General features: G+C 43.6%; 1 protein-coding gene across 1 annotated transcript; it reads right to left on the reverse strand.

Moving 5' to 3' along the window:
- Nucleotides 1-10844: 10844 nt before the first annotated feature.
- On the reverse strand, nucleotides 10845-24969 carry LOC127690707 (uncharacterized). Its single transcript, XM_052190271.1, has 8 exons — nucleotides 24948-24969; nucleotides 24078-24352; nucleotides 20166-20228; nucleotides 14244-14331; nucleotides 13449-13754; nucleotides 13097-13174; nucleotides 11412-11711; nucleotides 10845-11140 (listed from the first exon to the last, which is right to left on the reverse strand). The coding sequence occupies exons 1-8, from the start codon at nucleotides 24967-24969 to the stop codon at nucleotides 10845-10847; spliced, it is 1428 nt and encodes a 475-aa protein (XP_052046231.1).
- Between the last annotated feature and the right edge of the window lie 1426 nt (nucleotides 24970-26395).

Here is a 26395-nt window from a genome sequence, read left to right on the forward strand (position 1 = left end):
CAGTGAGGGAGAAGTGACCCAAGCCCTTTGGAGGAGTCCAGATGATCGTGTGTGGATCCCAGACATTGGAACCAGAAGCTGCAAATTTAGGTTGCCTTGGAGACTCCAAGATATTAGAGAAGCCGGAGGCATAGGTAACCTGCCCAGGAAAGGTATTAACAAACAGTGGAACCATTCAAAAACTACTCATGTGGCACACAAGAAAGATGTAAGGAGTTGGAGATATGAAGAGCTCATTTTCAACTGACATGGACACACAGAGTTTGGAATTTGCACAGCTGAATTTTGATCTTGCTTTGGTCCAGTTATTTCCCCACTATGACATTTTAGAAAAGGAATAAATATCCTGTGATGATTGAGGTAGGTAATCTGCTCTTTGACTTTGATTTTTAGGGCACTACAGTCATTAGGTGACAATCACATCAGATGTGGAACTTTGTACATTTCACATATTTGAGAGTGCTATAGACCGTGTAGACTTTTGAAGTTGAACTGAATGTTTTGGCATTATGTTATTGATGCCTAAGGCCCCCTTTGGAATCATGTGTTCGAAGAAGGGGCAAGGAAGTGGAATGTGGGGGTTTGAATACTCTGGGCTCAGGGACTAGATTCAGGAGACCCCTGTGTAAGCTTCATCAACTCCAAAAGGATCACAATCAGAAAATGGACACCTCTACCTCCAGTCAGTGGATGAACTTACCAGGAATGGTGATACCAAGAAGGCAATAAAGAACTTCGTTCCTTTGTGTCCTTTATATAAGATTATAGCAGAAAAAGTATTCAAGATGAGGTCCTGGTTTTGCCAACTCTAAAGACTGGGAAAAGAGCCGGGTGGTGGTGGAGCATGCCTCTAATCCCAGCACTTGGGAGGCAGAGTCATGCAGATTTCTGAGTTCAAGGCCAGCCTGGTTTACAGTGTGAGTTACAAGACAGCCAGGTCAACACAGAGAAATCCTGTCTCAAAAAAAACCAAACACCAAAAAAAAAAAAAAAAAAAAAAAACACTCCAAGAAAAAGTCTGGGAACGGGTTACTTTTCTAACTCACAGATCTAGATCAGTGGTAGCACATCCTGGTTCAAGAGATTAAGCTAAACATCTCAGAAATGTGCCTAGACATTGAAATGGTTAGTGAACTCTAAATGTAGTCAAGTTGAAGGCAGTCACAATGGCAACCTGACTTACAGGCAAATCACCTGAGGTTATGATTGATTTCCAAAATAAAGAATAGCTGGATCTTAATTGTACATAAAGTGATGTAAGTGTCCTAGTGTGTGTGTGGGTGTGTGTGTATATATGTGTATATGTGTGTGTATGTATGTATATATATGTGTGTGTATATGTATATAAACACAAACACATACACAATGAAATTTAGAATGGTGGCAATGTCCCTCGACAGACATTCATTTCATATCTGAAACTTTGATATTTAGATGTTTCCAAATTCTGATCATTGATATTGTATCCAGCACTAATATACAACTCAATTTTGAACCTGTTTTCCCAGTATTCTGAAGAATTGGAGTCTGTGAAACACAGACCACAAGTTCTCTAGACAGAGGGCCAGAGAATGAAAGAGCTGCTAGCTGGTGTCTAGGAAGTAGAGATCCCCCTTGTGGAGTAGGAGCCAGAGGGTCAGGAGTCTGATGAACATGGAGGGTAGAGGGTAGACAGAAAGTGTTCTGCCCAAATGGCAGCTCTTCCAGCTCTTCCTCAGACACCGCTTAGAGAGGCGCCTGCTAAGGGACTTGGCCTTCTGGAACATTTTCTCGCCTGGCTTCCCCATTTTATATTCCACCACTTCTCACTCTTGCAGGAAGATCCAGATTTCAGGCTCAATCCATGGGCTATCAGAAGGACCTGCAAGGGGCAGAGGGATGGCATGAAGATATCAAAGGTCACACACACAACCACATCAACTTTTCTCGGGGACTCTTGCTGCACATTGCTTGGCCAAAGAGGGCTGCAGTCAGTTATCAAGTGGTTATGAACACTGTCTTACCAGCCCTGTTACAACACCTACCCTGCTCATCACAGTCAGAAGTACATTCACTGGGAAAGACAAGGTGTCTGCAGATTTAGGAGCATTGTCTCAGAATACAACAGGATCCACAGCATTAGTGCTACCAGGGGATGTGGTGCCTGCATAGACTCAAACCCACATCTACAACAGGGAGACACTCAGAGCCGTTGGCTCTCCTGGGAGACAGGCAGACATCAGGAACCACTGAGTGCCAGGCTACCCTGACACGGATATCCACATCAGGGCTCTTGCATCTGCTCACAGTCACAGACCAAAGAAATATAAGAGCAGGGTTTATGGTTTAGCAGGGATTTGACTCTGAATACCTGAGGATCTTCGGCCTTCCTGCCTCGGCCTCGGCCTCCTATTGGCTTCTTGAGTGTTTCTCACACTCTGCACTCGGTTGTCCTCTCTCTGTGCAGAAATGAATACATTAAATATTAAAACAGGTCCATGTTACAGGAATCCCTGTCTCCTAGCTGTGAATGATCTCAGGAACGGCACTGCCTTTGCACGAGCTAAGCCATGGACTCTGACTTCCTCATCCACTGGAGCTGGTCCATTCTCGTGAAATGGGACAGCACTCCTGTAAAGTTGAACCAAGGAATGTCTAGAGTGAACAGGACAGGTGCCCTTGATCAATGGAAGGTAAGAAACAGAAGCACATCTCGAATGAGAAGACCACAGTCAGTCTCTGCAGTTCAGTGTCTTCCCATTTTCTGCGGGTGGAAAAAATCCCTTTCAGAATCTCCTAATAAACTCCTGCTGTGCTCCAAACATAAAAAAGTATCACACAAAAGTGTGAAACTATACTCTCCCATCCGATATCACAAAACATGGGTGTCTTGAGGTTCGCACAAGGTCATCTACTCCTAAGACCTATGGCAATTCCCAGAAGTTCTTCATGATCCTTGGCCACCCAGATGGTTGTGGGCTACTCCTTGGATAATTAAGAGACCGACTCAATGAACTCAAACAAAGAAACCCAAGGACAAAATAAATCTAGTTCTACTTCCTCTACAAATTATAGACATGGGTTCAAATTTAAGGAAGTTAACCATGTTTGGTCATATGTTAAGGCACAAATATCCCACAGACACCATGAATGAATTTCACCCAACTCACTGGCATTTTCTCTCTTGGGCTTCCTTTGCTGCAAACAATGAGGAAAGCAGCGTCAGCTGTGTCCTGGTGTTCACAAGACTCTGGATCATACAGAGAGCTCTGCTTACTTCTCTGGACTTCTTCAACTATGAGAGTTCTGTGCAAACGTGGTCTGTTATATTGGTCTTGGGTTGGAATGGCTCGGGATGGGTAGGGTGGGGCAGGAATTGCCTTTAATCCCGCCTTTAGTCCCACCTCACATGCTGAGGACAGAACCGGGATCTCCACAGTCTCCACTGAAAACCATCAAAGAAACAAAGTAACACAAAGCCAATTAATTTCAGTTCCTTCTAGGAGACTGATTATCTACACAGTCCTGGGCATTCTTCACTCACTAACATTCAGACCAAACTCTAGCGCCCAGTACAATGCTCTGCCTGCCTGTGCTCCCCCTGTGCTGTGCTGGGATCAAATGTATGGCTCATCGATCAACAAACATATTGGTGAGAAACTGAGAGGAACAGAAATTTGTTTTTAAGTAGTTTCCTGTAATTGAGAACTTTTTTGTTCTCAGATTGTCTCTTTTGTTATTGGATATGATCTTTTTTTACATTTCAAATCCCGGTCCCCCACCCCCCTCCTTCTGGGGAAAGTATAACTAAGAATGCTATGAATATAGTGGAATATCTGTCCTTATTACATGGTGGAGCATCTTCTGGGTAACATATATCCCCTGGAGTGATATGGCTGGGTTCTCACATAGTACTACGTCTACTATTCTCAGGAGCCGCCATACTGATTTCCAGACAGCTTGTACCAGCTTACAATCCCACCAGAAATGTAGGAGTGTTTCTCTTTCTCTACATCCTCACCAGCATCTCTACACCTCACCTGGGTTTTTGATTTTAGCCATTCTGACTGGTGTGAGATGGAATCTGTATTAGTTTGGGTTCTCTAGAGTCACAGAACGTATGGTTACTCTTTATATAGCTAGAGAATTTGTCGATGACTTACAGTCCATAGTCCAACTCCCCAACAATGGTCAGCAGTAGCTGTGGATGCAAGTCCAAGGATCTAGCAGTTGCTCAGTCTCACGAGGCAAGCAGGCAAGGAAGAGTGAGTAAATCTTCCTTCTTCCAATGTCCTTATATATCTCCAGCAGAGGGTGTAGAGCAGATTACAGGCGTGTAGATCCCGAGCAGAGGGGGTGGCTCCGATTAAAGGCGTGTGCCTCCATGCCTTTAATCCCAGAAGATCTTGAACTCGGAGATCTCCTTGCCTTAATCTTCTGAAATTCATAGACACTATGCTTCAAGATCTCCTTGCCAAGATCCAGGTCAGAAACTTATATCTCTGAGCATCCAGATTAGGATCATAGGTGAGTCTTCCAATTCTAGATTGTAGTTCATTCCAGATAGAGTCAAGTTGACAACCAGGAATAGCCACTACACAATCTCAGGGTTGTTTTGATTGGCATTTCCCCTGATGATTAAGAATGGTGAGCATTTCTTTAGGTGCTTCTCAGCCATTTGATACTCCTCAGTTGAAAATCTTTGTTTAGCAATTTATCCAAGTTTTTAATAAGGTTATTTGATTCTCTGGAGTCCAACTTCTGGAGTTCTTTGTATATATTGGATATTAGCCCTCTATGGGATGTAGTGTTGATAAAAAAGCTTTTCCCAAACTGATTGTTGTCGTTCTGTCCTATTGACTGTGAGCTTTGCCTTACAGAAGCTTTGCAATTTTATGAGGACCTATTGTCGATTCTTGATCTCAGAACATAAGCCATTTGTGGTCTGTTCAAAAGAAAAGCACCTCAGTGACAACTACAGTCACGACCTCAGAGTAAGAAGTAGGAAAACAATTTTCCAAGCAAATAGCATAGAGTGACAGGGAAGTTTTAATGTCCCCAAACAGGTTTGGGATCTTTGCCTATGCATAAACCCAGCAGCTGAGCAGAGTCCAATATTAAGGAATTAACATATGAGCCCTGTATCAGAACAGTTTCCTATGAGTACCAAGGGTAGTTACTAAGCCTTAATCATGCTTTTGATAGTAGAACCTAGATATGTTGCATGCATTATTCAGATTATTTTCAATTACAGTGCTTATAGAATGTGCTTATATATGTACTTTAGATTGTAGACAGACAAATTGAGAGAAAGAAAGAAAGAGGGAGAGAGAGAGACAGGGAGACAGAGAGACAGAGTGAGAAAGAGACAGAGAGATAGAGGAATGTCATGAATAAGGTCACTTTATAAAAAAAAAAGTTTTTATTGGGACTAATTTTCCTCCTTATAGGTGTGGTGGGTTTTATATGCTTGGCACAGAGAATGGCACCCTAGGGACATGTAGTCTTTTTTTTTTTCAGTTTTTTTGAGACAGGGCTTCTCTGTGTAGCCCTGGCTGTCCTGGAACTCACTCTGTAGACCAGGCTGGCCTCGAACTCAGAAATCTGCCTGCCTCTGCCTTCCAAATTCTGGGATTAAAGGCGTGCCCCACCACCACCCGGCGAGAGATGTAGTCTTCTTAGAGTAGGTTTGGACTTGTTGGAAGGAATGTCCTTGTGGGAGTGGGAATTCAGACCCTCCTCTTACCTGTCTCTTAGCTTAGATGAAGTTATAGATTTCTCAGGTGCTACACCACCATGTCTGCCTAGATGCTGCCATGGTTCTTGCCTTGATGATATTGGGCTGAACCTCAGAACCCCATGTCATTCCCAAGTAAATATTGTCTTTCCTAAGAGTTGTTGATCATGGTGTGTCTTTGCAGCAATGGGAACACAAAGTAAGGTGGAAGTTGGGACCAGGAGTGAGGTATTGCTGGGATAGGCCTGAACAGATTTTTAATTAAAGGAATGTGGATATGAGGACTTTGAGTTTGTCAGCTTTGGATTGGAAAAGCCATGGGATGCCTTATGTGGATCAGGATGGGTCACTCTAGTAGGGATGTGGTTGGTGTTGGTGATGGTTGTTTGAACTGTGGGAGCAAGGCTCAAGAGGTTTCAGAGGAGAGGAATGTTAGTATGGGCCTAGAGACTGTTTTTCTGATATTTGTTGAAGAGTGTAGCTGCTCTTTGCCATTGTCCGAAGAGTCTGTCTGAGGGTAAGGTGAAGAGACTGAGATTAATTGCACTGACAAAGGAAGTCTTTCAGAAGTCCAGCATAGACTTTGTTCTTTAGTTTTCTGTGATCCAGACCATGAGGACGAAGCAGTGCAAACTTAAAAACCAAAATACAAATACTATGGTTCAATCAATATGGTGTCACCAGAAGGTGAAATGCAGCTGAATGCTGTATTCAAGGAGATAATGAGATTAAGGGAATGGTGGTCTCTGGGCAAAATCCCACCCAGAGAAGCTTATTGATGTCTTTTCATGTGAATAAAGAACAATTCTATGTTTTAATCTGGAATGAACAACAATCCAGAAACGGAGGGCAGGGCACAATTGTGTTACAGATATAGAAACCCTAAGAAACAGGGTTTTGATCTTGTCTTGAGGAGCAGGGCCCTTGTAGAATATAGGCCTGAGCTGCAGGGTACACCCCTTTAATCCCAGAAGACAAATGCAAGCAGATCTTTAAGAACAAGACTAGCTTGGAATGGAACAAGCCCTAGGTGGAGACAAGCATAAGTTGGGTCTAAGGGGTACACAACTTTCATCCCAGGACTCAGGAGACAGAGGCCTTAAGATCTCTGAGTTCCAAGTCAGAAGAAAGATTAAGTTCTAAGAAAGCCAAGTTTAAGGCGGGCAGTGGTGGCACATGTCTTTCATCCCAGAAAATGGGAGGCAGAGGCAGGCAGATTTCAGAATTCAAGGCCAGCCTGGTTTACAAAGTGAATTCCAGGACAGCCAGGATTATACAGAGAAACCCTGTCTCCAAAAGCAAAGAAGAAGAAGAAGAAGAAGAAGAAGAAGAAGAAGAAGAAGAAGAAGAAGAAGAAAGAAAGAAAGAAAGAAAGAGAGAGAGAAAGAAAGAAAGAAAGAAAGAAAGAAAGAAAGAAAGAAAGAAAGAAAGAAAGAAAGAAAGAAAGAAAGAAAGAAAGAAAGAAAGAAAGGCAAGTTTTGGCAGTGAATGAAATCACTGAACACAGAAAGCTGTTAAAGATGAAATAGAGCATGGGGTGCCATGTTGCAGACCCAGCCTCCAGCACAACTCTGCCTAACTCTGGCCATGTGAGCAAATTAGGCATCAATGATTTTGCACCATTGTGTTAATAAGGGTTCCATCTTTCCTCTTGCCCACAACAAGCAGAGGTAGTGGAAGAGAAAAGTTATTAGGATATGCGTTAAGTGGAGTTGTTCATCAATAGGTTTTGGGGGCAAGCTATATCTTGGGCATGAGTTCATTCCTATAGCTAACACCAAATAAGATTCAGTTGCTGCAGACCAGTCGTCTACTCAAGCAGACACCAGTCAGAAACCAGAAGCTACATGCCAGTTTTGAAGAAATGGCAAGACATGCCAACTGGCATGAAGAAGCCCACAGACGTACAAAGCTGACACGGGAATGTAGGTAGCATTTCTAGGGCAAGGTTCTCTCAGTGGCAGCATCACCACAAGTAATGACTCAATAACTCTCTGGAAGGCGAAGCGATACTTGTTTCTAGTTAGTGAAGAACAGTAACACAGAACACATCAAACCACTCTTCAGCGCTCATTCCCCACTGTTAGTGGGATCTCATTATACTCTGACCTCACAGGTCCTTTCACTTATTTGCTATATCAAATCAGCCTTTCACCTCTGTCTGCTCCAGCAAAAGATCCGTTCACCTGTGTTCAGCTCAGAACGGCATCCTTTCACCTCTGTGACCCAATGAAACATCCTTTAGCATAGTTTACTTGCCAAAGAATCTAGGAGTTTCCACTTCCATGTGGCTCTAGCATTAGAATCAGGAGCAGGAGGGGTTACTGGGTCAATTGATGATAGCTAGCTGGAGAATAGAAATTAGGGGTGATTAAGAACAGACCAGCATCCCTGAGGTGAACTCTTATGGGGAGTATTTTATGAGAACACACAGAAGCTGTGTGCAAGAGATTGCCAAGGTTGTACCTCGTGCTGTAGCTGGACATGGTAATGGGTGAAAATCATCCAGGTGGTATGGGTTTTTACAATCTAAAGAGGTCATGGAAAGCAGCTGAGCCTTGGCACTGGAAGAGTCCAGGCAAGGCTTTTTGTTTTTTTTGGTGTTGGTGGTGGTGGTTTGTTTGTATTTATTTCTGTTTTTCTTCTCCTTTCTTCATTTAAAATTCATGAATTTATTTCCATCCCAAAGGATTCCCTTCTCAAAATCCTTCCTCAGAGATTTCCTCCATCCACTGCCTTTTCCTTATTCTCTCAGAGGGTACACCCCACTGGGTATTACTCCTGCTCTAATATTTAAAGTATGTATAGGATTAGGATCATCCTTTTCCATTGAGAATAAACAAGGCAGTCCTCTGATACATATGTGCCTGAGGCCTCAGAACATCCCATGGATGCTCTTTGGTTGGTAGGTCAGACTCTAGGAGTTCCCAGGTGTTCAGGTTGCACTCACAAGATGCCACTGTGGGGATACCATGGACATCAGGGCCAAGGGCCTTAAGGTCATTTGTGAAGATAAAGCTATAGTGGGAGTTGATAACCTGGGACTGAAGTGGTCATGCAAAGAATTAGAAGAGAGGCACCAATGAGGGAGTCTATGAGAGGCTATTGGTGAATCCTAGATGCAGTAGAAGACCCCAATCTATTGGAGATGCCAACACCATAGGATTCCCACCAAGAACAGCAACAATGGAGTGTCATCAACCAAAGCCTAGAGCACTACACAGGGCAGTGAGGGAGAAGTGACCCAAGCCCTTTGGAGGAGCCCAGATGATCATGTGTGGATCCCAGACATTGGAACCAGAAGCTGCAAATTTAGGTTGCCTTGGAGACTCCAAGATATTAGAGAAGCCGGAGACATTGGAAACCTGCCCAGGAAAGGTATTAATAAACAGGAAACCATTCAAAAAATACTCATGTGGCACACAAGAAAGATGTAAGGAGTTGGAGGTATGAAGAGCTCATTTTCAACTGACATGGACACACAGAGTTTGGAATTTGCACAGCTGAATTTTGATCTTGCTTTGATCCAGTTATTTCCCCACTATGACATTTTAGAAAAGGAATAAATATCCTGTGATGATTAAGGTAGGTAATCTGCTCTTTGACTTTGATTTTTAGGGCACTACAATCAAGTCATTAGATGACTATCACAACAGATGTAAAACTGTACATTTCACATATTTGAGAGTGTTATAGACAGTGTAGACTTTTGAAGTTGAACTGAATGTTTTGGCAATGTGTTATTGATGCCTAAGGCCCCCTTTGGAATCATGTGTTTGAAGAAGGGAAAGGGAGTGGAATGTGGGGGTTTGAATACTCTGGGCTCAGGGACTAGATTCAGGAGACCCCTGTGTAAGCTTCATCAACTCCAAAAGGATCACAATCAGAAAATGGACACCTCTACCTCCAGTCAGTGGATGAACTTACCAGGAATGGTGATACTAAGAAGGCAATACAGAACTTTGTTCCTTTGTGTCCTATATATAAGACTATAGCAGAAAAAGTATTCAAGATGAAGTCCTGGTTTTGCCAACTCTAAAGACTGGGAAAAGAGCCGGGTGGTGGTGGAGCACGCCTCTAATCCCAGCACTTGGGAGGCAAAGTCAGGCATATTTCTGAGTTCAAGGCCAGCCTGGTCTACAGAGTGACTTCCAAGACAGCCAGGTCAACACAGAGAAACCCTGACTCGAAAAAAAACAAAAAACAAAAACAAAAACAACCACCCACACCCCAAAAAAAGACTGGGAAAGGCTTACTTTTCTAACTCACAGATCTAGATTAGTGGTAGCACATCGTGGTTCAAGAGATTAAGTTAAACGTCTCAGAAAGGTGCCTAGACATTGAAATCATTAGTGAACTCTAAATGTAGTCAAGGTGAAGGCAGTCAAAATGGCAACCTGAATTACAGGCAAATCACCTGAGGTTATGATTGATTTCCAAAATAAAGAATAGCTGGATCTTAATTGTACATAAAGTAATGTAAGTGTCCTAGTGTGTGTGTGTGTGGTTGGTGTGTATGTGTGTATGTATGTGTGTACCTGTGTATGTGTGTGTGTATGTATGTATATAAACACACACATATATACACAATGAAATTTAGAATGGTGGCAATGTCCCTCAACAGACATTCATTTCATATCTGAAATTTTGATATTTAGATGTTTCCAAATTCTGTTCGTTGATATCACATCCAGCACTAGTATACAACTCAATTTTGAACCTGTTTTCCCACTATTCTGAAGAATTGGAGTCTGTGAAACACAGACCACAAGTTCTCTAGACAGAGGGCCAGAGAATGAAAGAGCTGATAGCTGGTGTCTAGGAAGTAGAGATCCCCCTTGTGGAGTAGGAGCCCGAGGGTCAGAAGTCTGATGAACATGGAGGGTAGAGGGTAGACAGAAAGTGTTCTGCCAAAATGGAGCCGGCACCCTCAAGTGCCACATATCCTCCCCTCTACACTTAGGTCCTCAACTAAAGTAACAAGAATAAAGCTTGAGAAGAGAGTCATGTCACAGAACTTAATTTAATTTCACATTTTCCTTTCCATGGAGATAGAGAAATGGAGTACTTATATGATGCCGTACGATTCTGAGGGGTCTTTTAGAGGGAAAAAAGTCTCAACATGTCTTCACTGAGAACTTGAGGTGTCATCCCAAGTTGACCATGGCATCTGAAGGTTGGTGTCTCCAGGGAGAGAGGCGGGAAGTCCATGTGGAACTGTCAATGGATAGGTAGCATTCCAGGCTTCCTTGCTGGGAAACATTGAATGCTGACTGGACATCATCGGGGATGGGTTCCCATGGAGCTGTGCAGAAGGTGCAGACATGTCATCATCCCAAGACTGGTATACTGGAGATGGCATCACCATTGGATGTTGAGGTTCCATGGAAGACAGGGAGTTCCCAGACCATCCATACAGAGCACCTGAGAGTAGAAGAAACACAGAGAGCATAAACATGGTGTCTTCACTCGCCCTGAGTCACTATAAGCAATGGCCTGGCCTCTGGATCACAGTCAACAATGAACAAGTCCACCTTCCATTGCCTTGGGCTGACACAGGAAGTTAGACACACAGAGGACACTCCTGTGGGAAAGGGGACTTGCTACATGGTCTGCTCAGCTCTGTGCTCATGAAGGACAGGCCAGCTGTGCCACTATTTACAGTAACCAAAGAGTCAATGCAGAAGAGACTCACCTGGGACAGGGCCTCCCTGACATTTGTGGCCCAAGATCCTGTAGAGAGCTTCTGCATAAGGAGAAAACAAGGGGATGGTCCCTGGTCTCTCATTACAGAGAGTCCTGTGCAGATCCTGCAGGCTGAGCATCAGGTCCAGACAGCTTTCGAAGGTCTTGCTCAGGCCCAACTGATGGAGACGCTGGAAAACTGCGCTGGTCTTCTTCTCCATCTTCTGGCCTGGGTGGCCGAGTTCAACTGCTTCCCACTGCTGCAGGAAGATCCTGATTTCAAGGTCTGTCCACGGGCTAGGGGAAAGACCTGCAGGGACAGAGGGACGGGATGAGTGTATCAGATGTCAGGCATATGTATATATCAGCTATTTCAGGGACTCTTCCCACACAGTGAGCTTCCAGAAATGGCCTCTTTCTGTTTGCAAGAGGTTAGGAACAATGCTTGAGAGCCAAGGATCCAGAGTTTACGTGGCTCTTAATACCAAGAGCTACACTCACTGGGAATTCAACTCTGTCTTCAGCTATAGAACAAGGAAATAACCTTTCAGATTTTAGGTTTTAGTAATGGGCAGATTACAGGAACTATTAAACAACATGGGAAGACCACACTGTCTGGATTGAAAATGATGAGAGATGTGAAGTGAAGCCAAGGTCAGTCATTAAGTTACTTTTAGAGCATTGGAAGCCGGGCGGTGGTGGAGCACGCCTGTAATCCCAGCACTCTGGGAGGCAGAGGCAGGTGGATTTCTGAGTTGGAGGCCAGCCTGGTCTACAGAGAGAGCTCCAGGACAGCCAGGGCTATACAGAGAAACCCTGTCTCGAAAAAAACCAAATCCCCCCCCCCAAAAAAACAAAAAACAAAACAAAACAAAAAACAAACTTTTAGAGCATTGGGTTCTCGTCCATACTGCTGGTCATCCTACAACTCACTAACATTAAGACTACAGTCTCGAGACTGGAGATATGGTTCCAGTGCTTAAGAGCACCTACTGCTCTTCCAAAGGTCATAAAATCAAATCCCAGCACCCACATGATGGCTCACAACCATCTGCAATGAGACCTGAGGCCCACCCTGGTCTGTCTGAGGATAGCCACAGTGTACTAAATATAACAAATAAATTAAAAAAAAAAACAAAACGAACTTTCCAAGACATCATACTGCTCTGCTTGCCTCTGGCTCCCATCTCCCGAGGGGTGGAATTAAAGGCTTGGGATGCCAAACTCACACAGTTGCTAACTATCTTCCCTTCTTGTGTCTTAAAACCAGAGACAAACAGAATTTTTTTTTTAATTTGTTTGTTTGCAACTAAGATGGAATCAACTGGACAACAAAGAACTCCCCTGAGCAGGCAACCTCCAGTCAACTGCTGACAATAATGTCTCCTTAGGTCATGCCTAATTTCCAAAGGAAACAATAACCTGTATTCAATGGCAGGAATGTGATACTACCATCCAAGGAAGAATGGCAAATGCATTATATAATTTATTGCGTCATAATTGTGCCTAACATGATAGAATATTCCTGACACAAACACGTGCAGTAAAACTTACAAGAGGTAGTAATGTAAAGGAATATCGGAATTTCAATCATGCCAACTGGAAATCAGTATATGACCCTCGGCCATCATGAGTGATGAGATCCGATTAAGCTTTCCAATAGGTGGATGGATTTGGCAATCCCAAGGCCCATACCTGGAGAGTCAGCCCCACCAATGCAGAGGTAAGGAGTTTGGTCTGCAGGCAGGAAACCACGCCCATCACACCAAGGACCTGAAAGGAGGAGAAGGGGAGAGAGCATAAGCATGGCACCCTCACCTTCCCTGAGGCACTCAAAGTAATTGCCTGGCCTCTAAGTCAGAGTGAACGCAGAGCAAGTCCACATTCCATTGTCTAGGGGTGACTGAGGAACTTAGACACACAGAGCAGACTGCTATGTGAAGTAAAGGCCTATGGGAAAAGGACTTCCTCAATTCTGTGCTCTGCTCTATCCCCAGCTGATGCTACGCTCTGGGACATGAAAGCCTTTTCTACACAAGAGGCTCACCTGGGAAATGGCCTCTCTGGGACCTGTGGCCCAAGATCTTGTAGAGGTCCCATGCATAAGGAGAAAACAAGGGGTCAGGCCTTGCCCTCTCGTGACAGAGAGTTTCATGCAGGTCCTTCATCTGCAGCATCAGATCAAGACAGCTCTTCCAGCTCTTCCTCAGACGCCGCTTAGAGAGGCGCCTGCTAAGGGACTTGGCCTTCTGGAACATTTTCTCGCCTGGCTTCCCCATTTTATATTCCACCACTTCCCACTCTTGCAGGAAGATCCAGATTTCAGGCTCAATCCATGGGCTATCAGAAGGACCTGCAAGGGGCAGAGGGATGGCATGAAGATATCAAAGGTCACACACACAACCACATCAACTTTTCTCGGGGACTCTTGCTGCACATTGCTTGGCCAAAAAGGGCTGCAGTCAGTTATCAAGTGGTTATGGACACTGTCTTACCAGCCCTGTTACAACACCTACCCTGCTCTTCACAGTCAGAAGTACATTCACTGGGAAAGACAAGGTGTCTGCAGATTTAGGAGCATTGTCTCAGAAGAAACAGGATCCACAGCATTAGTGCTACCAGGGGATGTGGTGCCTGCATAGACTCAAACCCACATCTACAACAGGGAGACACTCAGATCCGTTGGCTTTCCTGGGATACAGGCAGACATCAGGGACCACTGAGTGCCAGGCTACCCTTGACACGGATGTCCACATCAGGGCTCTTGCATCTGCTCACAGTCACAGACTAAAGAAATATAAGAGCAGGGTTTATGGTTTAGCAGGGATTTGACTCTGAATACCTGAGGATCTTCGGCCTTCCTGCCTCGGCCTCGGCCTCCTATTGGCTTCTTGAGTGTTTCTCACACTCTTCACTCGGTTGTCCTCTCTCTGTGCAGAAATGAATACATTAAATATTAAAACAGGTCCATGCTACAGGAATCCCTGTCTCCTAGCTGTGAATGATCTCAGGATTGGCACTGCCTTTGCAAGAGCTAAGCCATGGACTCTGACTTCCTCATCCACTGGAGCTGGTCCATTCTCATGAAATGGGACAGCACTCCTGTAAAGTTGAACCAAGGAATGTCTAGAGTGAACAGGACAGGTGCCCTTGATCAATGGAAGGTAAGAAACAGAAGCACATCTCGACTGAGAAGACCACAGTCAGTCTCTGCAGTTCAATGTCTTCCCATTTTCTGCGGGTGGAAAAAATCCCTTTCAGAATCTCCTAATAAACTCCTGCTGTGCTCCAAACATAAAAAAGTATCACACAAAAGTGTGAAACTATACTCTCCCATCCGATATCACAAAACATGGGTGTCTTGAGGTGCGCACAAGGTCATCTACTCCTAAGACCTATGGCAATTCCCAGAAGTTCTTCATGATCCTTGGCCACCCAGATGGTTGTGGGCTACTCCTTGGATAATTAAGACACCGACTCAATGAACTCAAACAAAGAAACCCAAGGACAAAATAAATCTAGTTCTACTTCCTCTACAAATTATAGACATGGGTTCAAATTTAAGGAAGTTAACCATGTTTGGTCATATGTTAAGGCACAAATATCCCACAGACACCATGAATGAATTTCACCCAACTCACTGGCATTTTCTCTCTTGGGCTTCCTTTGCTGCAAACAATGAGGAAAGCAGCGTCAGCTGTGTCCTGGTGTTCACAAGACTCTGGATTATACAGAGAGCTCTGCTTACTTCTCTGGACTTCTTCAACTATGAGAGTTCTGTGCAAACGTGGTCTGTTATATTGGTCTTGGGTTGGAATGGCTCGGGATGGGTAGGGTGGGGCAGGAATTGCCTTTAATCCCGCCTTTAGTCCCACCTCACATGCTGAGGACAGAACCGGGATCTCCACAGTCTCCACTGAAAACCATCAAAGAAACAAAGTAACAAGAAGCCAATTAATTTCAGTTCCTTCTAGGAGACTGATTATCTACACAGTCCTGGGCATTCTTCACTCACTAAAATTCAGAGCAAACTCTAGTGCCCAGTACAATGCTCTGCCTGCCTGTGCTCCCCCTGTGCTGTGCTGGGATCAAATATGTGGCTCATCGATCAACAAACATATTGGTGAGAAACTGAGAGGAACAGAAATTTGTTTTTAAGTAGTTTCCTGTAATTGAGAACCCAGTCTCTTTTTTGATTGGATATGGTCTTTATTTACATTTCAAACCCTGGTTTCCCCCACCTTCTGGGGAAAGTATAACTAAGAATGCTATGAATATAGTGGAGTATCTGTCCTTATTACATGGTGGAGCATCTTCTGGGTATATATATGCCCTGGAGTGATATGGCTAGGTCCTCACATAGTCTACTATTCTCAGGAGCCGCCATACTGATTCCCAGACAGCTTGTACCAGCTTACAATCCCACCAGAAATGTAGGAGTGTTCCTCTTTATCTACATCCTCACCAGCATCTCTACACCTCACCTGGGTTTTTGATTTTAGCCATTCTGACTGGTGTGAGATGGAATCTGTATTAGTTTGGGTTCTCTAGAGTCACAGAACGTATGGATAGTCTTTATATAGTTAGAGAATTTGTCGATGACTTACAGTCCATAGTCCAACTCCCAATGGTCAGCAGCAGATGTGGATGCAAGTCCAAGGATCTAGCAGTTGCTCAGTCTCACGAGGCAAGCAGGCAAGGAAGAGTGAGTAAATCTTCCTTCTTCCAATGTTCTTATATATCTCCAGCAGAGGGTGTAGCGCAGATTACAGGCGTGTGGATCTCCAGCAGAGGGGGGGGCCCCGATTAAAGGCGTGTGCCTCCATGCCTTTAATCCCAGAAGATCTTGAACTCAGAGATCTCCTTGCCTTAATCTTCTGAAATTCACAGCCAGTATGCTTCAAGATCTCCTTGCCAAGATCCAGGTCAGAAACTTACATCTCTGAGCCTCCAGATTAGGATCATAGGTGAGTCTTCCAATTCTAGATTGTAGTTCATTCCAGATAGAGTCAAGTTGACAACCAGGAATAGCCACTACACAATCTCAGGGTTGTTTTGATTGGCATTTCCCCTGATGATTAAGAATGGTGAGCATTTCTTTAGGTGCTTCTCAGCCATTTGATACTCCTCAGTTGAAAATCTTTGTTTAGCAATTTATCCAAGTTTTTAATAAGGTTATTTGATTCTCTGGAGTCCAGCTTCTGGAGTTCTTTGTATATATTGGATATTAGCCCTCTATGGGATGTAGTGTTGATAAAAAAGCTTTTCCCAAACTGATTGTTGTCGTTCTGTCCTATTGACTGTGAGCTTTGCCTTACAGAAGCTTTGCAATTTTGAGGACCCATTGTCGATTCTTGATCTCAGAACATAAGCCATTTGCGGTCTGTTCTAAAGAAAAGCACCTCAGTGACAACTACAGTCACGACCTCAGAGTAAGAAGTTGGAAAACAATTTTCCAAGCAAATAGCATAGAGTGACAGGGAAGTTTTAATGTCCCCAAACAGGTTTGGGATCTTTGCCTATGCATAAACCCAGCAGCTGAGCAGAGTCCAATATTAAGGAATTAACATATGAGCCCTGTATCAGAACAGTTTCCTATGAGTACCAAGGGTAGTTACTAAGCCTTAATCATGCTTTTGATAGTAGAACCTAGATATGTTGCATACATTATTCAGATTATTTTCAATTTCTGTGCTTATAGAATGTGCTTATATATGTACTTTAGGTTGTAGACAGACAAATTGAGAGAAAGAAAGAAAGAGGGAGAGAGAGAGACAGGGAGACAGAGAGACAGAGAGACAGAGTGAGAAAGAGACAGAGAGATAGAGGGATGTCATGAATAAGGTCACTTTATAAAAAAAAAAAAGCTTTTATTGGGACTAATTTTCCTCCTTATAGGTGTGGTTGGTTTTATATGCTTGGCACAGAGAATGGCAACCTAGGAACATGTAGTCTTTTTTTTTTTTTCAGTTTTTTTGAGACAGGGCTTCTCTGTGTAGCCCTGGCTGTCCTGGAACTCACTCTGTAGACCAGGCTGGCCTCGAACTCAGAAATCTGCCTGCCTCTGCCTTCCAAATTCTGGGATTAAAGGCGTGCCCCACCACCACCCAGCGAGAGATGTACTCTTCTTAGAGTAGGTTTGGACTTGTTGGAAGGAATGTCCTTGTGGGAGTGGGTATTCAGAACCTCCTCTTACCTGTCTCTTAGCTTAGATGAAGTTATAGATTTCTCAGGTGCTACACCACCATGTCTGCCTAGATGCTGCCATGGTTCTTGCCTTGATGATATTGGGCTGAACCTCAGAACCCCATGTCATTCCCAAGTAAATATTGTCTTTCCTAAGAGTTGTTGATCATGGTGTGTCTTTGCAGCAATGGGAACACAAAGTAAGGTGGAAGCTGGGACCAGGAGTGAGGTATTGCTGGGATAGGCCTGAACAGATTTTTAATTAAAGGAATGTGGATATGAGGACTTTGAGTTTGTCAGCTTTGGATTGGAAAAGCCATGGGATGCCTTATGTGGATCAGGATGGGTCACTCTAGTAGGGATGTGGTTGGTGTTGGTGATGGTTGTTTGAACTGTGGGAGCAAGGCTCAAGAGGTTTCAGAGGAGAGGAATGTTAGTATGGGCCTAGAGACTGTTTTTCTGATATTTGTTGAAGAGTGTAGCTGCTCTTTGTCATTGTCCGAAGAGTCTATCTGAGGGTAAGGTGAAGAGACTGAGATTAATTGCACTGACAAAGGAAGTCTTTCAGAAGTCCAGCATAGACTTTGTTCTTTAGTTTTCTGTGATCCAGACCATGAGGACAAAGCAGTGCAAAGTTAAAAACCAAAATACAAATACTATGGTTCAATCAATTTGGTGTCACCAGAAGGTGAAATGCAGCTGAATGCTGTATTCAAGGAGATAATGAGATTAAGGGAATGGTGGTCTCTGGGCAAAATCCCACCCAGAGAAGCTTATTGATGTCTTTTCATGTGAATAAAGAACAATTCTATGTTTTAATCTGGAATGAACAACAATCCAGAAACGGAGGGCAGGGCACAATTGTGTTACAGATATAGAAACTCTAAGAAACAGGGTTTTGATCTTGTCTTGAGGAGCAGGGCCCTTGTAGAATATAGGCCTGAGCTGCAGGGTACACCCCTTTAATCCCAGAAGACAAATGCAAGCAGATCTTTAAGAACAAGACTAGCTTGGAATGGAACAAGCCCTAGGTGGAGACAAGCATAAGTTGGGTCTAAGGGGTACACAACTTTCATCCCAGGACTCAGGAGACAGAGGCCTTAAGATCTCTGAGTTCCAAGTCAGAAGAAAGATTAAGTTCTAAGAAAGCCAAGTTTAAGGCGGGCAGTGGTGGCACATGTCTTTCATCCCAGCAAATGGGAGGCAGAGGTAGGCAGATTTCAGAATTCAAGGCCAGCCTGGTTTACAAAGTGAATTCCAGGACAGCCAGGATTATACACAGAAACCCTGTCTCCAAAAGCAAAGAAGAAGAAGAAGAAGAAGAAGAAGAAGAAGAAGAAGAGGAGGAGGAGGAGGAGGAGGAGGAAGAGGAGGAGGAGGAGGAGGAGGAGGAGGAGGAGAAGAAGAAGAAGAAGAAGAAGAAGAAGAAGAAGAAGACGAAGAAGAAGAAGAAGACGAAGAAGAAGAAGTAAAAGAAAGAAAGAAAGAAAGCAAGAAAGAAAGACAGCAAGAAAGCAAGAAAGCAAGAAAGAAAGAAAGCAAGCAAGAAAGCAAGCAAGAAAGAAAGCAAGAAAGAAAGAAAGGCAAGTTGTGGCAATGAATGAAATCATTGAACACAGAAAGCTGATAAAGATGAAATAGAGCATGGGGTGCCATGTTGCAGACCCAGCCTCCAGCACAACTCTGCCTAACTTTGGCCAAGTGAGGTAATTAGGCATCAATGATTTTGCACCATTCTGTTAATAAGGTGTCCATCTTTCCTCTTGCCCACAACAAGCAGAGGTAGTGGAAGAGAAAAGTTATTAGGATATGGGTAAAGTGGAGTTGTTCATCAATAGGTTTTGGGGGCAAGCTATATCTTGGACATGAGTTCATTCCTATAGCTAACACCAAATAAGATTCAGTTGCTGCAGACCAGTCCTCTACTCAAGCAGACACCAGTCAGAAACCAGAAGCTACATGCCAGTTTTGAAGAAATGGCAAGACATGCCAACTGGCATGAAGAAGCCCACAGACGTACAAAGCTGACACGGGAATGTAGGTAGCATTTCTAGGGCAAGGTTCTCTCAGTGGCAGCATCACCACGAGTAATGACTCAATAACTCTATGGAAGGCGAAGCGATACTTGTTTCTAGTTAGTGAAGAACAGTAACACAGAACACATCAAACCACTCTTCAGCGCTCATTCCCCACTGTTAGTGGGATCTCATTACACTCTGACCTCACAGGTCCTTTCACTTATCTGCTATATCAAATCAGCCTTTCACCTGTGTCTGCTCCAGCAAAAGATCCGCTCACCTGTGTTCACCTCAGAACGACATCCTTTCACCTCTGTGACCCAATGATACATCATTTAGCATAACTTACTTGCCAAAGAATCTAGGAGTTTCCACTTCCATGTGGCTCTAGCATTAGAATCAGGAGCAGGAGGGGTTACTGGGTCAATTGATGATAGCTAGCTGCAGAATAGAAATTAGGGGTGATTAAGAACAGACCAGCATCCCTGAGGTGAAATCTTATGGGGAGTATTTTATGAGAACACACAGAAGCTGTGTTCAAGAGATTGCCAAGGTTGTACCTCGTGCTGTAGCTGGACATGGTAATGGATGAAAATCATCCAGGTGGTGTGGGTCTTTAAGATCTAAAGAGGTCATGGAAAGCAGCTGAGTCTTGGCACTGGAAGAGGCCAGGCAAGGCTTTTTGTTTTTGTTGGTGTTGGTGTTGGTGGTTTGTTTGTATTTATTTCTGTTTTTCTTCTTCTTTCTTCATTTAAAATTCATGAATTTATTTCCATCCCAAAGGATTCCCTTCTCAAAATCCTTCCTCAGAGGTTTCCTCCATCCACTGCCTTTTCCTTATTCTCTCAGAAGGTAGACCCCACTGGGTATTACTCCTACTCTAGTACTTAAAATATGTATAGGATTAGGATCATCCTTTCCCATGGAGAATAAACAAGGCAGTCCTCTGATACATATGTGCCTGAGGCCTCAGAACATCCCATGGATGCTCTTTGGTTGGTAGAGCAGACTCTAGGAATTCCGAGGTGTTCAGGTTGCACTCACAAGATGCGACTGTGGGGATACTATGGACATCAGGGCCAAGAGCCTTAAGGTCATTTGTGAAGATAAAGCTATAGTGGGAGTTGATAACTTGGGACTGAAGTGGTCATGCAAAGAATTAGAAGAGAGGCACCAATGAGGGAGTCTATGAGAGGCTATTGGTGAAGCCTAGATGCAGTAGAAGACCCCAATCTATTGGAGATGCCAACACCATAGGATTCCCACCAAGAACAGCAACAATGGAGTGTCATCAACCAAATCCTAGAGCACTACACAGGGCAGTGAGGGAGAAGTGACCCAAGCCCTTTGGAGGAGTCCAGATGATCGTGTGTGGATCCCAGACATTGGAACCAGAAGCTGCAAATTTAGGTTGCCTTGGAGACTCCAAGATATTAGAGAAGCCGGAGGCATAGGTAACCTGCCCAGGAAAGGTATTAACAAACAGTGGAACCATTCAAAAACTACTCATGTGGCACACAAGAAAGATGTAAGGAGTTGGAGATATGAAGAGCTCATTTTCAACTGACATGGACACACAGAGTTTGGAATTTGCACAGCTGAATTTTGATCTTGCTTTGGTCCAGTTATTTCCCCACTATGACATTTTAGAAAAGGAATAAATATCCTGTGATGATTGAGGTAGGTAATCTGCTCTTTGACTTTGATTTTTAGGGCACTACAGTCATTAGGTGACAATCACATCAGATGTGGAACTTTGTACATTTCACATATTTGAGAGTGCTATAGACCGTGTAGACTTTTGAAGTTGAACTGAATGTTTTGGCATTATGTTATTGATGCCTAAGGCCCCCTTTGGAATCATGTGTTCGAAGAAGGGGCAAGGAAGTGGAATGTGGGGGTTTGAATACTCTGGGCTCAGGGACTAGATTCAGGAGACCCCTGTGTAAGCTTCATCAACTCCAAAAGGATCACAATCAGAAAATGGACACCTCTACCTCCAGTCAGTGGATGAACTTACCAGGAATGGTGATACCAAGAAGGCAATAAAGAACTTCGTTCCTTTGTGTCCTTTATATAAGATTATAGCAGAAAAAGTATTCAAGATGAGGTCCTGGTTTTGCCAACTCTAAAGACTGGGAAAAGAGCCGGGTGGTGGTGGAGCATGCCTCTAATCCCAGCACTTGGGAGGCAGAGTCATGCAGATTTCTGAGTTCAAGGCCAGCCTGGTTTACAGTGTGAGTTACAAGACAGCCAGGTCAACACAGAGAAATCCTGTCTCAAAAAAAACCAAACACCAAAAAAAAAAAAAAAAAAAAAAAAAAACACCCCAAGAAAAAGTCTGGGAACGGGTTACTTTTCTAACTCACAGATCTAGATCAGTGGTAGCACATCCTGGTTCAAGAGATTAAGCTAAACATCTCAGAAATGTGCCTAGACATTGAAATGGTTAGTGAACTCTAAATGTAGTCAAGTTGAAGGCAGTCACAATGGCAACCTGACTTACAGGCAAATCACCTGAGGTTATGATTGATTTCCAAAATAAAGAATAGCTGGATCTTAATTGTACATAAAGTGATGTAAGTGTCCTAGTGTGTGTGTGGGTGTGTGTGTATATATGTGTATATGTGTGTGTATGTATGTATATATATGTGTGTGTATATGTATATAAACACAAACACATACACAATGAAATTTAGAATGGTGGCAATGTCCCTCGACAGACATTCATTTCATATCTGAAACTTTGATATTTAGATGTTTCCAAATTCTGATCATTGATATTGTATCCAGCACTAATATACAACTCAATTTTGAACCTGTTTTCCCAGTATTCTGAAGAATTGGAGTCTGTGAAACACAGACCACAAGTTCTCTAGACAGAGGGCCAGAGAATGAAAGAGCTGCTAGCTGGTGTCTAGGAAGTAGAGATCCCCCTTGTGGAGTAGGAGCCAGAGGGTCAGGAGTCTGATGAACATGGAGGGTAGAGGGTAGACAGAAAGTGTTCTGCCCAAATGGCAGCTCTTCCAGCTCTTCCTCAGACACCGCTTAGAGAGGCGCCTGCTAAGGGACTTGGCCTTCTGGAACATTTTCTCGCCTGGCTTCCCCATTTTATATTCCACCACTTCTCACTCTTGCAGGAAGATCCAGATTTCAGGCTCAATCCATGGGCTATCAGAAGGACCTGCAAGGGGCAGAGGGATGGCATGAAGATATCAAAGGTCACACACACAACCACATCAACTTTTCTCGGGGACTCTTGCTGCACATTGCTTGGCCAAAGAGGGCTGCAGTCAGTTATCAAGTGGTTATGAACACTGTCTTACCAGCCCTGTTACAACACCTACCCTGCTCATCACAGTCAGAAGTACATTCACTGGGAAAGACAAGGTGTCTGCAGATTTAGGAGCATTGTCTCAGAATACAACAGGATCCACAGCATTAGTGCTACCAGGGGATGTGGTGCCTGCATAGACTCAAACCCACATCTACAACAGGGAGACACTCAGAGCCGTTGGCTCTCCTGGGAGACAGGCAGACATCAGGAACCACTGAGTGCCAGGCTACCCTGACACGAATATCCACATCAGGGCTCTTGCATCTGCTCACAGTCACAGACCAAAGAAATATAAGAGCAGGGTTTATGGTTTAGCAGGGATTTGACTCTGAATACCTGAGGATCTTCGGCCTTCCTGCCTCGGCCTCGGCCTCCTATTGGCTTCTTGAGTGTTTCTCACACTCTGCACTCGGTTGTCCTCTCTCTGTGCAGAAATGAATACATTAAATATTAAAACAGGTCCATGTTACAGGAATCCCTGTCTCCTAGCTGTGAATGATCTCAGGAACGGCACTGCCTTTGCACGAGCTAAGCCATGGACTCTGACTTCCTCATCCACTGGAGCTGGTCCATTCTCGTGAAATGGGACAGCACTCCTGTAAAGTTGAACCAAGGAATGTCTAGAGTGAACAGGACAGGTGCCCTTGATCAATGGAAGGTAAGAAACAGAAGCACATCTCGAATGAGAAGACCACAGTCAGTCTCTGCAGTTCAGTGTCTTCCCATTTTCTGCGGGTGGAAAAAATCCCTTTCAGAATCTCCTAATAAACTCCTGCTGTGCTCCAAACATAAAAAAGTATCACACAAAAGTGTGAAACTATACTCTCCCATCCGATATCACAAAACATGGGTGTCTTGAGGTTCGCACAAGGTCATCTACTCCTAAGACCTATGGCAATTCCCAGAAGTTCTTCATGATCCTTGGCCACCCAGATGGTTGTGGGCTACTCCTTGGATAATTAAGACACCGACTCAATGAACTCAAACAAAGAAACCCAAGGACAAAATAAATCTAGTTCTACTTCCTCTACAAATTATAGACATGGGTTCAAATTTAAGGAAGTTAACCATGTTTGGTCATATGTTAAGGCACAAATATCCCACAGACACCATGAATGAATTTCACCCAACTCACTGGCATTTTCTCTCTTGGGCTTCCTTTGCTGCAAACAATGAGGAAAGCAGCGTCAGCTGTGTCCTGGTGTTCACAAGACTCTGGATCATACAGAGAGCTCTGCTTACTTCTCTGGACTTCTTCAACTATGAGAGTTCTGTGCAAACGTGGTCTGTTATATTGGTCTTGGGTTGGAATGGCTCGGGATGGGTAGGGTGGGGCAGGAATTGCCTTTAATCCCGCCTTTAGTCCCACCTCACATGCTGAGGACAGAACCGGGATCTCCACAGTCTCCACTGAAAACCATCAAAGAAACAAAGTAACACAAAGCCAATTAATTTCAGTTCCTTCTAGGAGACTGATTATCTACACAGTCCTGGGCATTCTTCACTCACTAACATTCAGACCAAACTCTAGCGCCCAGTACAATGCTCTGCCTGCCTGTGCTCCCCCTGTGCTGTGCTGGGATCAAATGTATGGCTCATCGATCAACAAACATATTGGTGAGAAACTGAGAGGAACAGAAATTTGTTTTTAAGTAGTTTCCTGTAATTGAGAACTTTTTTGTTCTCAGATTGTCTCTTTTGTTATTGGATATGATCTTTTTTTACATTTCAAATCCCGGTCCCCCACCCCCCTCCTTCTGGGGAAAGTATAACTAAGAATGCTATGAATATAGTGGAATATCTGTCCTTATTACATGGTGGAGCATCTTCTGGGTAACATATATCCCCTGGAGTGATATGGCTGGGTTCTCACATAGTACTACGTCTACTATTCTCAGGAGCCGCCATACTGATTTCCAGACAGCTTGTACCAGCTTACAATCCCACCAGAAATGTAGGAGTGTTTCTCTTTCTCTACATCCTCACCAGCATCTCTACACCTCACCTGGGTTTTTGATTTTAGCCATTCTGACTGGTGTGAGATGGAATCTGTATTAGTTTGGGTTCTCTAGAGTCACAGAACGTATGGTTACTCTTTATATAGCTAGAGAATTTGTCGATGACTTACAGTCCATAGTCCAACTCCCCAACAATGGTCAGCAGTAGCTGTGGATGCAAGTCCAAGGATCTAGCAGTTGCTCAGTCTCACGAGGCAAGCAGGCAAGGAAGAGTGAGTAAATCTTCCTTCTTCCAATGTCCTTATATATCTCCAGCAGAGGGTGTAGAGCAGATTACAGGCGTGTAGATCCCGAGCAGAGGGGGTGGCTCCGATTAAAGGCGTGTGCCTCCATGCCTTTAATCCCAGAAGATCTTGAACTCGGAGATCTCCTTGCCTTAATCTTCTGAAATTCATAGACACTATGCTTCAAGATCTCCTTGCCAAGATCCAGGTCAGAAACTTATATCTCTGAGCATCCAGATTAGGATCATAGGTGAGTCTTCCAATTCTAGATTGTAGTTCATTCCAGATAGAGTCAAGTTGACAACCAGGAATAGCCACTACACAATCTCAGGGTTGTTTTGATTGGCATTTCCCCTGATGATTAAGAATGGTGAGCATTTCTTTAGGTGCTTCTCAGCCATTTGATACTCCTCAGTTGAAAATCTTTGTTTAGCAATTTATCCAAGTTTTTAATAAGGTTATTTGATTCTCTGGAGTCCAACTTCTGGAGTTCTTTGTATATATTGGATATTAGCCCTCTATGGGATGTAGTGTTGATAAAAAAGCTTTTCCCAAACTGATTGTTGTCGTTCTGTCCTATTGACTGTGAGCTTTGCCTTACAGAAGCTTTGCAATTTTATGAGGACCTATTGTCGATTCTTGATCTCAGAACATAAGCCATTTGTGGTCTGTTCAAAAGAAAAGCACCTCAGTGACAACTACAGTCACGACCTCAGAGTAAGAAGTAGGAAAACAATTTTCCAAGCAAATAGCATAGAGTGACAGGGAAGTTTTAATGTGCCCAAACAGGTTTGGGATCTTTGCCTATGCATAAACCCAGCAGCTGAGCAGAGTCCAATATTAAGGAATTAACATATGAGCCCTGTATCAGAACAGTTTCCTATGAGTACCAAGGGTAGTTACTAAGCCTTAATCATGCTTTTGATAGTAGAACCTAGATATGTTGCATACATTATTCAGATTATTTTCAATTACAGTGCTTATAGAATGTGCTTATATATGTACTTTAGATTGTAGACAGACAAATTGAGAGAAAGAAAGAAAGAGGGAGAGAGAGAGACAGGGAGACAGAGAGACAGAGTGAGAAAGAGACAGAGAGATAGAGGAATGTCATGAATAAGGTCACTTTATAAAAAAAAAGTTTTTATTGGGACTAATTTTCCTCCTTATAGGTGTGGTGGGTTTTATATGCTTGGCACAGAGAATGGCAC

This window comes from Apodemus sylvaticus, chromosome 8, assembly GCF_947179515.1.
Source record: "Apodemus sylvaticus chromosome 8, mApoSyl1.1, whole genome shotgun sequence".
Classification (NCBI taxonomy): Eukaryota; Metazoa; Chordata; class Mammalia; order Rodentia; family Muridae; genus Apodemus; species Apodemus sylvaticus.

What these genes read in the sequence shown, in the direction of transcription:
- LOC127690707 (XM_052190271.1), bottom strand. Translation starts at nt 24,969, where the DNA reads ATGGCTAAAATCAAAAACCCAG. An exon ending in ATGTCCAGCTACAGCACGAG is followed by an intron (nt 14,332 to 20,165) that starts GTACAACCTTGG and finishes ATTTCTGCACAG; the next exon opens with AGAGAGGACAACCGAGTGAA. An exon ending in CCAGAGAGGCCATTTCCCAG is followed by an intron (nt 13,175 to 13,448) that starts GTGAGCCTCTTG and finishes TCCTCCTTTCAG; the next exon opens with GTCCTTGGTGTGATGGGCGT.